Consider the following 17,085-nt stretch of genomic DNA (forward strand, 5'->3'; position numbering starts at 1 on the left):
ATTTTACACTAGTGAAAATTGTAATTTTACCCATTTGTGCGCATGTGCAGTACTTTTACGCAAGTTTTTTTTTTACGATCTGAACAACTGCCAAGGTTGTGTAATTTGGCATTTGTTTTGTGCAAATTTATATACACACGAAAGGTATATCTGTATACCCACTCGGATGTCGCTGTGCGCCGGATTAACATTTACCCTTGACCCTTGACCCTTGATATTTACCCTTGACTTCTCGTAATTTTACACACGAATGTGTACAACAATTAACCCACCATGAGGTGGGAGACATTTTACCCATATTAAATGGTTGACATGTATTTCTTTTCACATGTGACATATGACCTGAATTCTTTGAGATTTATAAAAATTAAATGAATCATTTCTCATTCTCAATGACTTTGAGAAAAATATGTACTCTAATATAGTTTTATGTTGCTGCTTCTCTGAAGTGGCAATGACAAGTATGACGTAAACAGCAACATGAGTGGAATTAAATAGCAGTACTTGATGAAAGTATATTTTTTAAAGTATGCATTTATCATTTCAAGTACAATCAGGCTGGTTGTATTGGAATAAACAGATCAAATAACTGTTAACTTATATGAACTATAATGTCAGAGCTGTATAAACCCTCAAAAATGAAAAATGAATACTATGAATACCAAATATCCCTTTTATCTTCGGAAAATTGAGGCAATGCATGTAAAATAATAAAATCAATGGTATTCTAAAGTCAACATAATCCTCTAAAACTATGACGGACTACCAAGACTGCAACCATTATTCTTATTTCTGCAGTAATATAGGGCTGGTTCACAGTGGCGTAGGAAGGTACTTTTAAGTGGGGGGGGGGGGCTGAAGACTGATGGCCGGCCTGGGGGAGGGGTCTAAGGGGAGGGGGTGTCCCCCTCCTCTTTGGAATTTTTTGGCATTCCAGGTGGCCTCAGATGCAATTTGGTGCAATATATATAGTACACTTCAACACCCACTCCATCTTGTAAAAACATTTGCATTTTCACCTGGCCTTAGATGCAATTTGGTGCTCCAAATGAGTTTTTTTTCTCATTTGGAAATGAAAAAGGGGTTTTCTGACTTGTGAAGCGGGGGGGGGGCGGAATGATACTTCCGCCCCTCCATATTTTTCACTGGGGGGCTGGCGCCCCCAGCCCCCGGTTCCTACGCCCTTGCTGGTTCATGATGCTTCAAATATTCCATTTTCACTAAATGTAAACAAACCAAATAAAGTATGGACACTGCAGGGGGAAACTGTTATTTTGACCATACCAGGAATCCCGCCAACAAGGTATAGAAAAAACAGACAGCAAAAACCTGCAGTGTTGTTTCGATGATGCTACATGAATAATCTTATATGAATGTGACACGCTAGGCTGTAGCGTATAGCCAGGAAGAACAATATACTTTAATCCAATTAGTACAGCAAAAAGCATTGAGGTATGATAAACAATATTAACAGTGGGAGATGATGCCCGAGATGGAAACTTTTATTGTATGCAGCATACAGATTGATCTCTACCAAACACAACAGGCTTCGACAAAATATGTTCAAAAGTACTCGCTATTTGGCGACCATGACTAAACATCTACTCGCAAAATCTCAAATTCACTCGCCATTATGATTGATGTTCAATTCTCCATAGTACAGATCTACAACATCAATACTATTTGTGAACAAAGGTTAGTCACCTAGGCAGATACATAGTGCTACGTAATTGCACATTGGAAAACCATATTTCATGGGCAGTATGAAATTTAAACTTTTCCCACCAAAAGTAAGTGATAAACAAAGTATGCAGTGAGCGACACAGTATAGCTATAGGCAATTTGTTCACGACTTCTGAATTCAGATTCTATGGATGCCCATAAGCTAATTTCCAAATGCCACAACCTCTTCTATTGTTAAAAGGCGTATCGCACATGCTATCGAATATGCTGGTCGGTTAGTAATACGGTAGATTATGAGACAAGGTTTCCACAATTTGACTTCTGGTGACTCCATATGACCTCCAACAATAAACAATTATAGGTGTCTTATACTTAACGTGTCACAACTACATACTAAATATGAGATAGGTCCAAGCTTCCCTTCTTGAGATATCGTGTTAACAAGGTGCTCAAACTGTGACCCCGATTATCATCGAAACCAAAAACGAGCGGGATTCATTACTCCTATACTATTCCAAATGGATTGCGTCCTGGGCCTAAGCCACGAGTGGGTTCAGAGGCCAAATGGCTTGCATTAAAGCCCTTGGAAGCTGCAAGACCATTTATCCATTCAAGTGTGAAACAGTATTACAAAAAATAACCTCTTTTTTAGAAGTAAACCATAATTTGTACAATTTTATTTTTCACCTGGAAACGAAAGAAGGGGAGGGTATTTCAATCCCCAGCTTCTTACAAGGGTAAGGGACCAATCCCACACTACCCCCTTGGTAGAAACCCTGTTTGTATGGTTTGTTCATACTTTACACATACGTTTGTGTATGTATGTGTATGTGCATGTGACCTCGTTGACAATAAGGCAACTGAAATTAACTCAAAATGTGAGACAAAATGTTCTCATTTTGTGTCTACAAATTATTCTCTGTAGCATTATTATGAGAGGCTTAATTTGAAAATTATGTACTCCAGAACTTCATATGGATAATGAGTTCTTTTAAGTAGACTATTCCATTCTTATATGTATGTTTATTTATAAATGGTGAATAGATTGCTTTACCTACAACTGAAAACAATGTACATATTAAAAGAAACACGATATGAATCAATCATTTTGCAACCCAACAATTAAATGTTCTTAACTGTGGTCAAACTTAGCAGTAGGGTGCACCATTTTCTCTTTACTTATATCTGTACTTCAATGTTGAATGTTTCTAATGAATTGTTCTATTGTTTACTATGCCCAAGACATAATTATCACTACAAGATGACGAAATACTGTACAAAAATAACCAAGTAACCATGCTAAAGTTTACGACAAAAGTCATCATCAGGAAATTTTAAAAATCATCATCACCATCATCATCAATTTCATTGGTGATTGGTAACGGTTTGCAAATAGGTAATAACATACTTTTGGCATTGCGATATATGAAGTGCACAAAACATGTGATTCTTCTCATGTTATGTTACAATTACAAAATTGAAAATAAAACCTATTTGTACAGTCTCTTTTTGAAGTGAAAATACAGCAAAAAGGAAATAAAGTGCTAACATCATTGTCACTCTTCACAATCAGCAAGTTTCTATCCTCCCTCAACAAACATGGAAAAATCCACAGGGCAGCTTTCTAAGAAATATCTGTGAAGGAATGAGGAACTATACCTTGTGAAACATACTTAACAGGGTACCCACACTATTCAAATACTCAAACCCAAGAGGTTTTCAAGATTCTTTCAAGGCTGTCAAGGCCATGTTCGAGTATCAAATAAAGCAAGATGTCATGTTGGGAAGAACCTTTTTTAACCTATTGAAGCATTTGCATAGTACATACTTGTAAGTGTTCCAGACCATATGTGGGTGGGTGGGGGGGGGGGGGTGATTTTAGCTTGAGCCCAGATAACTCAAGATACCCTGCGTCAAAGATATGATTATAGTTATTGTAAAATGCCATCAAGTTTTCTCAAGGTTGATGCAAGGTTGATGCAAAGAGGACAGATTGCTTCAAAAACAAATAACTTGCAATTGTCTTTGAAATTTCTTACTTTATAAATGTCTGAGTAAGAATATAACAGCTACGTTGGATTAACTTGCCTAGGTAATATAACAGATTTTCCCAATCATGGACTGCATTTCTGGTGAAAGAAAAAAAGGAATCTGATTTCTGTGAGAGAGATATCTTCCAAATGCAATATGCTATTGAGTTAAAAATTATCTTTAAAGCCAAAGTTTTTGTACTTATTTTTGAAACCATAAATTTTCTTACCAGAATGTGTCTAAGAAGGTTGACTCGAGACATCATGATTTGCAACTTCGAAACTGTTTCCAGCATTAGGGTAAAAGTCTATGCAACCATATACTTATAAATGAACTGGAATGCACCCTTGCAAGGGCATCTTCATCTTCAAGCCTTGACAGAAGATCATGGTGCTTGTTGAACAAGCACATCCACTTCGTATGACGTTATTCCATCAAAGATTTTGTTTTCTTCACATCTTGCATCTTCTTGGTAGATTCTTGCTTCATCTCCTTCACATGTACATCAATGGTCTCCTTTATTTCTCCCTATGGTATAATGGTCAAAGATGTACGTTTAACTTCCGTGTTGTTCCTTGTAGACGACTGATCTTTTTTCTTGGTTTGGAAAGTTCATCAGAGCTCATGTGTCGCTCTCATTTCAGAACTGTCAAAGCATTTCTTCACTTTGTCCTGAGTAATGAGGAGATAGAAAGCAGTGCTTAAAGTACATGTAAGAATTTCATTTCATCTATTTGGCAAAATAAATGTTCCGATGACTTCATTGCACTAGACTTCCCTCTTCTTCTTGTTTAATAAAGAACGATTACAAGCAAAATATTTTGAAACATCTTTATCAAAAATGTTATTTACCAAAGTTAAGTACTTACAAAGTTGGGTTCAATACTATTTGAGAACCTTATTTGATGTAACTTTGCAACTGTAAGGATGCCATATAAGGCCTAACCTAACAACACCTTGGCGGGCCTAATTAGGATGGCTTGGCATAATACTTAACAAACCTCACAGCATAAATGCACATTCAGTCATTATAGTAGTACTAGTAGTTTAGGCCTGATCAGACTATGGTCTATAAACTTTGCTACCATTTTAGTCTACAGTGTAGAAGTCGTTGTTATGCATATAGCCATACAGTTTTAAAGTTTTTTTTATAGGCGAGTAAGTATTAGAACAGATAGGCTAGCATAGCCTAGGCTTAACGTTGGGACTTAAACTTAGAGTCGGTATGCTTAGCTGTTATTTAATCTGTACTTTTCTAAACCAAACAACTCTTTCAAAGGCTTTACGTCAACTTACACTTGTGACATGTTGCTTGATATAATAAGACTAGCGGCCGTTCAAGGTGAAGTCCAGTCGTGTCAAGTCTCGTCACATGTGAAGGTGAAGCGCTGCAGCGGGAACAAAATATGTAATACAATGCCACCTGGCAGTGATGTCAGTATACTGTACATACTGTGCTGTACGTACGTAGGTGGTCTACGGTATTGTGATAGCGCCTAGCGCGAGACCGAACCACCCTTTGTGAAAGAGAGCTTTTCATTGGCTTAAAGTTTGAATCTTTCATTTTATATTCATTTGGGATTCTTTCTAATTTCTTAGATTTGCACCCATTTTCTTGAATACCAACTTTAACTCATTTCTATCATTAATAATTACCAAATATTAATCACGTTAGCCACATTCTTGAAAGGCTGTATTCAGTGGATTATTGTAAAGTAGTGTTTTAGGAATCTCGCTTTTAACCAATGAGAAGAGAGAACACTTCTGAGACGTATAGTTTGTCATTATTCTCACGGGGCGGCCTGGTGGCAAACGTAACTTTAATTTCTAGTACGAATGAGTATATGATTGTAGAAAATTCTACAGAAGTCAGAAATGAAAATTAATGTTTAGGTTATGGTCAGCGTTCAAGGGTCAGGCATGGTCAAAAGATATGCTGGCCTAGCAAGATAACACAAAACACTTACACGTACACAAACATGATAAATAATATTGTTTCAGCTACCGACCCAACTGGACTATTAAGAATACTGTGACAATAAATGTCTTCGGGAAATACTCACGTTTAGGCTCCATAAGTTTGAACTGTGAGTCAAACCGTCTTCATGGGCCAATCCAGACGGGCAAGGTTTCAGTGATTTCGAGAAAATGATCGCGGTAGCGTATACTTTCCGTTCTTTCGTTATGTACACAAGCGTACTGTACTACCTTCGGGTTTTTATTTGGGGGGGGGGGTGGGGGAAGGGGGGGGGGGGGCTTCAGCCAAAAAGTGTTCAAGGTTAGGCGCGGCTCCTTTAATTACCCCAGGATCATTTTCTTTTTTTGACTGTATTAGTTAGTCTTGCCTTATCAAACTTCCATGAAACTTCACATAGCGTACGACTCCAACCATATCCCCCTTACCCCCCACAATATTTCTTTTCTAATCAACATGCAGGTATTTCCACGGAGAAACTCCATGTATAAATGACTATATATATCTATATATATATATATATATATATATATATATATATATATATATATATATCTATATCTATATATATATATATATATATATATATATATATATATAAATATATATATATATATATATATATATATATATATATATCTATATATATATATATATTTATATATATATATATATATATATATATATATATATATATATATATATATATATATATATATATATATATATATAGTCATTTATTGCTTGCCGTATCATAAATCGTAGAAGGGTTTGGTTTACTATGGAAATGTACCCTTTCCATGTGTTTAAAAACATATCCATGTGTTCAAACACCTGACAATAGTGTAGAACTACCCTATTTCTGAGAGTGTAGTCCATTCAAGCAATCAACAGGCTCATAAAATAGAATGAAGTAGGCAATTGACTGCTCAAGATAAATTGAAACAATATATACAGGGAGTTGTTATGGATTCCATAACAACTCCCTGATTTATATCAGTGCTCGCTGACGGAGTCAAATATTCAGCGAGTGAACTTTTCAACCCCCCTCCCCCTCCCCTTTCCTATGGTCTGAATGATCACGTGACCATTCTTTCCAAAGGTTTATGCAAAGGTGAGAGGCTCCACTAGTTTTGATATATTTCTGCCACGTGATACATTATGTTGATAGGTTGAAGTGACACCATTGGTGTTTCCCTTTGTATCTATAACGGAAACCTCATACTGGTTGGCAATCGACACAATGCGGTCAGTCGCGTTGATGATACTATGTTACATTACGGGAATGGTGGAAAGCCTTTTCTTCAGTGTCACTTAGGTAAGCTTTTAACTATGCCTATATACTGCCGAGATATTTCCGAAAAGTTTCCGAAAAGTGTCATGTGTACCCTTGAAACAGTTCCTCGAAGATGAACATATGCTAGCTCACACGCTCTGCTTATGTTTATATTCACAAGAATAATAACAGTAAAGGAAACGGACGCTATTATATAAATCTCAAAGGGGATCTCCCGGCCGTATGCTTTCGTTTGGTAAGCATGAAAGCAAACACTGTTGAACACAAACGTTTCTTTTCGTTTGTTATCACACAGTGTTTGGTCAGAGTTATCTTCAAGAAGGCACTATTGTGTCCCGCCGTCTTCGAAAATTCCCCCCAGACTACATTAAACGTCATTAGACCCCGTATTCAACAATCTTTTCCAATGTGTTCTATATATATATATATATATATATATATATATATATATATATATATATATATATATATATATATATATATAAATATATATATATATATAAATATTAATATATATATATATATATATATATATATATATATATATATATATATATATATTTTACCAAGAAGTATATTGGGCGGACATATCAGTGTTGCAAAAATAACCATTCGTTCTAAGGAGACATATAACTGTCTCCTTTATGTTTGAAGCCTCTGTTCTGTAGCCCAGGCTTATGTTAACACAACCATCGTATGGTTGCAATTAGAGAACGCAACTCCCGATAAGTTGGAATGGTCCACTTCCCTTCGTGGGGTCCTTAATTGTTAAGAAGAGTCAATAAAATTTAAGCTGTAATATCAACAGTGTAATGTGTAAGCCTATATTGGAGACATCTAGTTTTTCCTAAATTTTGCGAGAATTCCGGATTATATGTTTACAAAATTGCCATGCTAATATTCCTTAAGTCTTGCCTGATTCATTGCCAATGCATTGTCCTTCAAAAAAGTTAAAATAAAAGATATATCGTACTGTTTCTAAAATATACCCTATAAAAATGAATGTGTCTGACTCTGGAGAGTCTTGACATATGGCCGTGTGGACAGGCGCCCTCAACAAACTTCTTCGGAAAAATGTACAATCTTTATACGTACGCTACGCCGCGAAACGCGGCCGTAACTTTGAGAAGCCCACTGGAAACATTTTTGAAAGCTTTAAAGGTAAGAAAAAACATTTGTCTAGTATCTTTTCTACCCTTTTCACTCTGGCTGTAAGTAGGCTTAGGCCGAAATTACCGGCCCGTATTTTTAACTCTTCCCGAGTTGGTCATAGGATACAGGCCTACGTTTTAGCTGCTGAGCATATAGGCCTCACTCACTTAGGCCAACGTCTGAAGGCCTACAGCTAGGCTGGACCTCAGTAAAACACGAACGTTTTCCGTCTAGGATAGGCCTAGGCTATGAAGAGAATTTACTCTCCGCTCAAGAAAATTCAGTATTTTTTCTCCAAAAAGGAGATTCAGATCGTTTTGGGGAAAAGAGCACAGGCGTAGGAGTAGCTAAACTTAGGTTTTGAGGAGCAGAGTGGCTTAACTTAAATTGAAGGTAGTCTGTATAGGCCTAGGGTGTAGGCCCCAAATTATACTGTAGCATGCTATAATTGCTAGAAGTTTTCAAATTCAAGGACTTTCCGGAAGGTATTTACTCTCCAATTGTTCTCATTCATTCTAAATGAACACAAAAGATGACTGAATGTCCCAGTGAGGTAAATTTCATCCAGGGTGGTAATAAAAACAGTTTAAGAATTTTGACCAAAGGTGACCATATTTTGAAAATCTGGCATATCTGGGGTCTATACAGCAGACCTTCAAATGCGAAATGGTTCTATGATTTTGACTACATTTATGTTATTATTCTCAACACTTCTCGGTGATTTCTTCCCAATACTAGCCTAGTGTATAGCCTAGCAATTCAGCCTATGCATTCACTGTTTTTTTAGGCTAGCCTATGTTATACAGTTAGCCAATGGCCATGCTAACATTAGCCTACACACACTCACACAGACCCTCGTACAAGAAACAATATGTGGCAGGCGTTGCATACTAATTGGAAAAGAGAGGTCATTTTACGACCAAGGCAGATCGATTACGTATTCGCAAGAAAATTTTCTGTGGTAGCGTGCTATACTTGGGGTCTATACAGCAGACCTTCAAATGCGAAATGGTTCTATGATTTCGACTACATTTATGTTATTATTCTCAACACTTCTCGGCGATTTCTTCCCAATACTAGCCTAGTGTATAGCCTAGCAATTCAGCCTACGCATTCACTGTTTTTTTAGGCTAGCCTATGTTATACAGTTAGCCAATGGCCATGCTAACATTAGCCTACACACACTCACAGTAAGGTTACACTAGCCTATTCTTTGGGAGGTGTGTGTTCAAACTTCAAAGTAGTCTGGAATTTAAGCCAAATTTCATATAGTATAATGTGTAACACCATGCCTAACCTCGTCAGCTTGTTTTTCTAGGAAAATCAGGCCATTAGATTGCTGTGTAAAGTTATAATTGCACGCCGAAGATATTCAGCGTAACATGTATACTTTCCAGTATGGGTTCAGGCCTATAGGGCAACCCAACATTTAAGCAATTCAATGGTTGTTTTGTTAACAATAAGTATATAAGGCTGAAAACATGTTCCAATATCATACCAAAAATAAAAATACGAAAGTGGACTTTTTAAAGTTTTACAATTTTGCTAATTGCCCATTTAGTTAAAAAAAATTAATCCAATGCATTAAATATATGATACAAGAATGGAGGCTAGAGCCTAGGCTAAGTCCTGAAAAGTTGTTTTCCACCCAAGATTTTAGGGGCGAAATGTGAGAGGCAAATACTACGAGGTCTTAAAATAACTGAATTCATCCAGCTTTCACATAGCCGATGAGAGCATGATACTATTAGCCAAAATACAAGCAGGAGGAAGATAGCAATTGAAACATTTTTTTCATATAAACTCAGCAAAAATAAACAAAATTAATTAGATTTTTATGAAGGATTTACCCCTCTCTTCTAACTCAAACATGTAGTCACACAGGTATCATTATTCTTCGCACACGTTACTTTCCGCTAGGAGGATGGAGAAAGATAGAATCTGGCTGGAGTTGGATAGAATTTGGCTCCGAGACTACAGATTCTCACGATAGGCCTAGATTTGGTTTGGAAGAGGAATTATGATTTACTATAAAAGTAGCTAAATTGGGGGGGGGGGGTAGGCGGTTTTACACTAACACAGGTAGTCGCCAAGAATTTTGTATGGGCCCCCTTTAAATTCTGTATATGCCTTTTTTGCAGACCACCACTGCCTTGTACTTCCCTAATTACACACACCCATGCCTCCAGTAGGCCTAAATGTTGAACGTTTTTGTTTGTTGCAATGTATAGCCTGGGGGGAATAGAAACCAACCCTGGTTGTGCCATATGTAGCTTGGGTTGGATGTACAAAAAGCTTGCCCTATCATTTGGGACCAGAATCACGCTGCTAAAGGTATGCTGTATTGGCCCCAAGTATGACAGATTTTCAAATATGGTCACTTTTGGTCAACATTCTTAAACTGTTTTTAGTGCCACCCAGGAGGAAATTTACCTCACTGGGACATTCAGTCATCCTGTGTGTTCATTTAGTATGTCTGAGAAAAATTTGGGAAATAAAGACCTCAAGGAAAGTAGTTTTGAAAACTTCTAGCAATTATAGCGTGGTGGGGCCTATACAGACTACCTTTAAACACATACAATTTTAGAAAGCCTCATTTTATTTATTTTTGTCACATGATAAAGAAGTGGAATAAATTGCTTAAATAGACCAACTTTTATTAATTAATAAATCATTGATAGACTAAACATGATAACATAACACACAAGGTGCAAAGGAGACTTATTGAGTAATTTTGGTACAAACTAGCCTGAAAGTATGTAAGTGTTATGTTAGGGTGCTGCGGCAGAAGTTAACATTTCAAAGAAGTGTGTACAGCAGACATAATTGTAGACTATAAACTTTATTTCTTCTGAGATACTGTAATATTGTTGGTGTAGTGCAGATCCACAATATTGTACCTGAACTGCACTCCCTGAGTTCCTTTTTTTATGATAGAAACTACAGTATTTAAGTCATTTGAACTCAGAGGGTCCTTGGAGGATCAACATATGATATATACTGTACACATGAGATCTTGAGATGCAACAGGTTTCATCTGTGATCAAGCATGAGGATTTCATGGAAATAAGACAAAGGGGGCAAGCACATCCACAGTCACATTATGGAGCTATTACACGTACCAAGTGCAGAAAGATAGCATTAAGTTCGTAATCATTGCTGGTTGAGCAGACTGTGATTATATGTATACTTGGTAATTTAACATGGGGCATTTATACAATCTTGTGGGACAGAATCAAATGTTCAATGGCATTTCAGCATACAGTAAACACTATGAATAGAGTTGTATCTTGTTATCCTATCCCATTGTGTTTTTAGTGAAAGAATTGTGCAGAACATTGCCCTCCTTAATAGATAAATAAAAATAGAAAGATTGCCATGAAAATTTTAGAACTGGCATGTAGGTATCTGGTTCTGATTTAAAAAAAATATTATGGGAAAATCCTTGGAATCTGTGACTCACACAATATAGTGATATTCCCCTCAGAAATTTCCCATCGATAAAGTTTCTCAAATGCCCACCATGTCAGCTAGTCAGGCTACTATTGCAAAGTTATTAGCATGCTAACTGATGCTTACTGACAAAGGAAGACCCTTATAAATGTGGGTTGGCTTCACACTTTATTTTCATTGTGTGATAGTTTATTGAGTAGCTTAGGATGTAAGGTAAGATGACTAAGATCTGTTGTTGCATGAATAGGTCGGTTGCAATGAAAATGTCAGAATAATCCCAGCATTGCAATGCAGTCACTGCTAACCACACGTTACAATTGTGTTCAAGAATGTTCTTCATGAGGACACTGAAAATGGTCCACAGTTGCCACTGGACATCTTAACTCTGATTTAAAAAATATTATGGGGCAAAACTTGAATCTGTTACCCTCCCTACATAAAGTTGTCAGCTAGTCAAGGTACAGTTGTAAAGTTTTCATCAGACTTACTCACTGCTTTAAGGAAGACAGGAAGTCATTGTATATGTGGTTTGGCTTCGCACCTACTGCAAATTGTGTGATTGCCATTACTAGATCTAGCTTAAGATATAAGGTCTCTTGTTGGATGGTTTACTGTAGGCAGTTTTCACAGTGCATAATGCAAAGTATAGGCATGCAACAGTGTTCAACTGGCTAGTTCTTTCACATGAGACTTTTCTTGTGGGCCCAAAATCTCATGAGAATTTTTCAATAAAATATTAACAAAACATTCAACTTCAAAACCCTATAGCCATTTGGGAGTAACTTCACAGATGCCGGGTCAAAGAATCAACCTACTGTGAGCTGTTAAATGCATTGGCAATCTGCATGCCACAACTGGGAAAAGAATTAAAACATTCTCTTCAATGTGGATGCATATTCACTGAGTGTTTTAAAATAGGAAATAAATCTCTAAATTTCTACAAAAAATGATTTCCATATTTGTTACTATTGCTGCTATGAACATGATGCCATGCTATGACTAGATGCATCCAGAGGATTTTCATCTTTTGGATCAGTTATCATTAAAAAAAATGAAATCATATGTTAATTGTCTTTCTGATTGCTAATGACGCATTTTACTAGATTTTCTCAATCCATTTGTAAGTTGCTTAGAATATATGTTTGGCATTCTAAATTTCCATTCACAAGGTAAAAAACATTTTGGAATTGCAAATATTAACTTGAATTGACCCCAAAACAACATTAACTTATCTGCTAAATTGCTACTCGAAGGATGGAAGGCCTAAAGTCACACAAAAGTTCAAACAGTTAAAATATAAACAGTTTAGTAGGTTATATCTAAACATACTGTATAATGTAGCATCTGGGCTTAAATTTGCACTCACTGTGCAACAAGTAATACTTCCGCTTAGTGAGTGTGTTCAAGCTGTGCTCAAGTTATGTTAATTTGGTTTTCTCTGTAACAACTGAAATGTGGGACAATTAAATAATATTTCTGTTTTGTTTAATGTTTCTGATATTTTGTGTTGTGGAGATTGTGCGGGTGGGGGGGGGGGGAGGTGCCTGAGAGTAGGGTTGGGCAGTATTTGCTTTTTACTGGCACGATAAATAGTTCAAACATTATCGCGATATTTTGATTATGACGATAATTTTTCCTCTAACAGCATTATTCTAAATGTTGAGCTTTGAATAGACGGATAGAGATATATGAAGGGCACATTCAAAGAGAATATCTGAAAAACCTTATGATATTTTCCACAAATATTGATGCTTAGATAAGTGCTTCCTCACAATCAACGAGCCGCCCCTAAATTCGCTCCGCTTACGTAAAATTTCTATATATATATAACACGTGGAAAACCCAAGTTTTTACACACATAATTCCCACTGACATTAGTCACAGAATATAACTATATCATCGATATTTGAACTTGTTGAAGTTCATACACAACACATTGAACATGATGGTACATTTTCCTGCCATCTGGACGCCAAGTGCAAATTTTGGTGTAATATGCAAATAATGAATCGTACTGTAATTCGCGGTTAAAACTTAACCTATTGCGACACATACACATTTTGGGAAGCTGTTGTAGAAGAAACTTTTTGTATCAAATGTAAAGTACTGAACCAACATATATTTAGTGGAGAATATTGAGTGTCAAGCTGACTCGAGATGGATTACTCGTTTGTTCAATGTAGTCATCAGTTGGGTACTGTATACTTTGACACATTGTGAAACACAGGTATCATGCACAGTATTTGTGTCAGATATACTTTGGTGACAAACTGATTTAAAAAAAACCCTCTTTGGTTGTTAGCCTTCTGAATTAAAAAAAACAAACAATATGAACCCAAAATCTTTGATAAGAAAAGATGGAGATAACTGTTAGTCAAACTGACTTTTAGTGGAATATTTGTAAGTTCAATATAGCCAACATTTGGCCACTGTACACTATGACACAATGTGAAACATATGTTTGTTTTCAATTATCAGGTATACATAGGAGACATGCTCTAGAATCTATCTCAGTACACTGTGACACACCATGAAACATATTGTATTCAATTTTCAGGTATACATAGGAGACATGCTATAGAATCTATCCCAATACACTGCAACACATCATGAAACATATGTTAGTACCCAATTTTCAGGTATACATAGGAGATATGCTATAGAATCTATCTCCATACACTGCGACAAATTGTGAAACATGTTTGTATTCATTTTTCAGGTATACATAGGTGACATGCTATAGAATCTATCCCAATACACTGCGACACATCATGAAACATATGTATACCCATTTTTCAGGTATACATAGGAGACATGCAATAGAATCTATCTCAATACACTGCGACAAAGTGTGAAACATGTTTGTATTCAATTTTCAGGTATACATAGGTGACATGCTATAGAATCTATCCCAATACACTGCGACACATCATGAAACATATGTTAGTACCCATTTTTCAGATATACATAGGAGACATACAATAGAATCTATCTCAATACACTGCGACAAAGTGTGAAACATGTTTGTATTCAATTTTCAGGTATACATAGGAGACATGCTATAAAATCTATTTCAGTACACTGTGACACACCATGAAACATATTGTATTCAATTTTCAGGTATACATAGGAGACATGCTATAGAATCTATCCCAATACACTGCGACACATCATGAAACATATGTTAGTACCAAATTTTCAGGTATACATAGGAGACATGCTATAGAATCTATCTCAATACACTGCGACAAAGTGTGAAACATGTTTGTATTCAATTTTCAGGTATACATAGGTGACATGCTATAGAATCTATCCCAATACACTGCGACACATCATGAAACATATGTTAGTACCCATTTTTCAGATATACATAGGAGACATACAATAGAATCTATCTCAATACACTGCGACAAAGTGTGAAACATGTTTGTATTCAATTTTCAGGTATACATAGGAGACATGCTATAAAATCTATTTCAGTACACTGTGACACATCATGAAACTCATGTTAGTATTCAATTGTCAGGTATACATAGGAGACCTGCTATATAATCTATCTCAATACACTGTGACAAATTGTGAAACATATGTTTGTATTCAATTTTCAGGTATACTTAGAAGACACACTGTAGAACCTATTTCACTTTGGTTGTCAACTTTCCTAGCTGAAAATAAATTCTTTCTTAATTATTCACTCTTTACAGAAGGCATCATTAATGATAACATCTGGTGTAAAACTGAAATTTGTAATATGACCAGTTAGCTTAACATAGTCAACATCTGGGAACAGTATACATGACACACTGTAATCTGTTTTCAATTACTAGGTATACTTAGGAGACATGCCGTAGAATCATTTCCATTTTGGCTGTCAGCCTATACGTACTTAACAATACATTCTTTCTAAATAACACTCCTTCTAGTAGGCATCATTTACACTATTATATATTTCAAAACAAAAAATATTAGAATCAATTCAATTCATGGTTGTTGGCCTACTAAGATAAAAAACAAACACAAATCCTCAAAAATCGCTCTTTGTGGTAGGCATCTTCGTGGTAGGCTATCTGGTGTAAAACAGAACTTTGTTGTAACACTGTCAGTTCAACATAGTCAACATCTGGAACAGTACACACTCTACACTGTAGAGAATATGTATTTTAATAACCATGTATGCCTAGGAGACATGCTATCAAGTTAATACTTTCCATTTAACATTGCAGGATGCTAGCCATGACGAAATTGATACAGATATATCAGCAGAATCGGAGCCCAGTGAAGTAAGTGTGTTTTTTACCCAAATAGTTCTTAGGTAAATTGGAATTTTATCTGTAACATTACCATGGCCTTTTAACATCTCCATGTATAAAGGATATTATAGATGGAATGTGGCTGAAAACTTGGGGATATCAAATACAATCAACTTATTATTCATTTTGGCTATCAGTATACCTAAGTGATATTTCATTCTCTGGAAGTGCTCTTTACCCTTTGTCGGCTATATTTAGTGGATAATATTGAGTGTCAAGCTGACTCGAGATGGATTACTCGTTTGTTCAATGTAGTCATCAGTTGGGTACTGTATACTTTGACACATTGTGAAACACAGGTATCATGCACAGTATTTGTGTCAGATATACTTTGGTGACAAACTGATTTAAAAAAAAAAAATCCATGTTGGTTGTTAGCCTACTGAGATAAAAAAAAAATTTGAACCCAAAATCTTTGATAAGAAAAGATGGAGATAACTGTTGGTCAAACTGACTTTTAGTGGAATATTTGTAAGTTCAATATTGCCAACAGTTGGCCACTGCACACTATGACACAATGTGAAACAAATGCTTGTTTTCAATTGTCAGGTATACATAGAAGACATGCTATAGAATCTATCCCAATACACTGCGACACATCATGAAACATATGTTAGTACCCAATTTTCAGGTATACATAGGAGACATGCTATAGAATCTATCTCAATACACTGCGACAAATTGTGAAACATGTGAGTATTCAATTGTGAGGTATACTTAGAAGACATACTGTAGAACCTATTTGTAAGTTCAATATAGCCAACATTCGGCCACTGTACACTATGACACAATGTGAAAAAAATGTTTGTTTTCAATTTTCAGGTATACATAGAAGACATGCTATAGAATCTATCTGAGTACACTGCGACAAATTGTGAAACATATGTTAGTATTCAATTGTGAGGTATACTTAGAAGACATACTGTAGAACCTGTTTGTAAGTTCAGTACAGCCAACATTCGGCCACTGTACACTATGACACAATGTGAAACAAATGTTTGTTTTCAATTGTCAGGTATACATAGAAGACATGCTATAGAATCTATCTGAGTACACTGTTACACATCTTGACAAATATGTTTGTATTCAATTTTCAGGTATACATAAGAGACATGCTATAGAATCTATCTCAATACACTGCGACAAATTGTGAAACATATGTTAGTATTCAATTGTGAGGTATA

General features: G+C 35.9%; 2 protein-coding genes across 3 annotated transcripts in view; one reads left to right on the forward strand and one right to left on the reverse strand.

Moving 5' to 3' along the window:
- Positions 1-17,085, reverse strand: part of LOC139984208 (solute carrier organic anion transporter family member 4A1-like) — a 74,373-nt gene that overhangs the window by 21,593 nt on the left and 35,695 nt on the right. The window lies entirely within an intron of this gene.
- The window catches only part of LOC139984965 (uncharacterized), a 42,009-nt gene continuing 32,437 nt past the window's right edge, over positions 7,514-17,085 (forward strand). The window contains exon 1 of one of the 2 annotated variants that reach the window (XM_071999125.1): positions 7,514-8,147. In XM_071999125.1, coding sequence (XP_071855226.1) covers positions 7,989-8,147 — 159 coding nt within the window. In that variant the 5' untranslated portion in view covers positions 7,514-7,988. Of the gene's footprint in view, positions 8,148-8,813; positions 15,872-17,085 lie in introns of those variants that run through there. The other variant, XM_071999126.1, reaches the window with a different exon arrangement.

Source organism: Apostichopus japonicus, chromosome 17 (genome assembly GCF_037975245.1).
Source record: "Apostichopus japonicus isolate 1M-3 chromosome 17, ASM3797524v1, whole genome shotgun sequence".
Lineage (NCBI taxonomy): Eukaryota > Metazoa > Echinodermata > Holothuroidea > Aspidochirotida > Stichopodidae > Apostichopus > Apostichopus japonicus.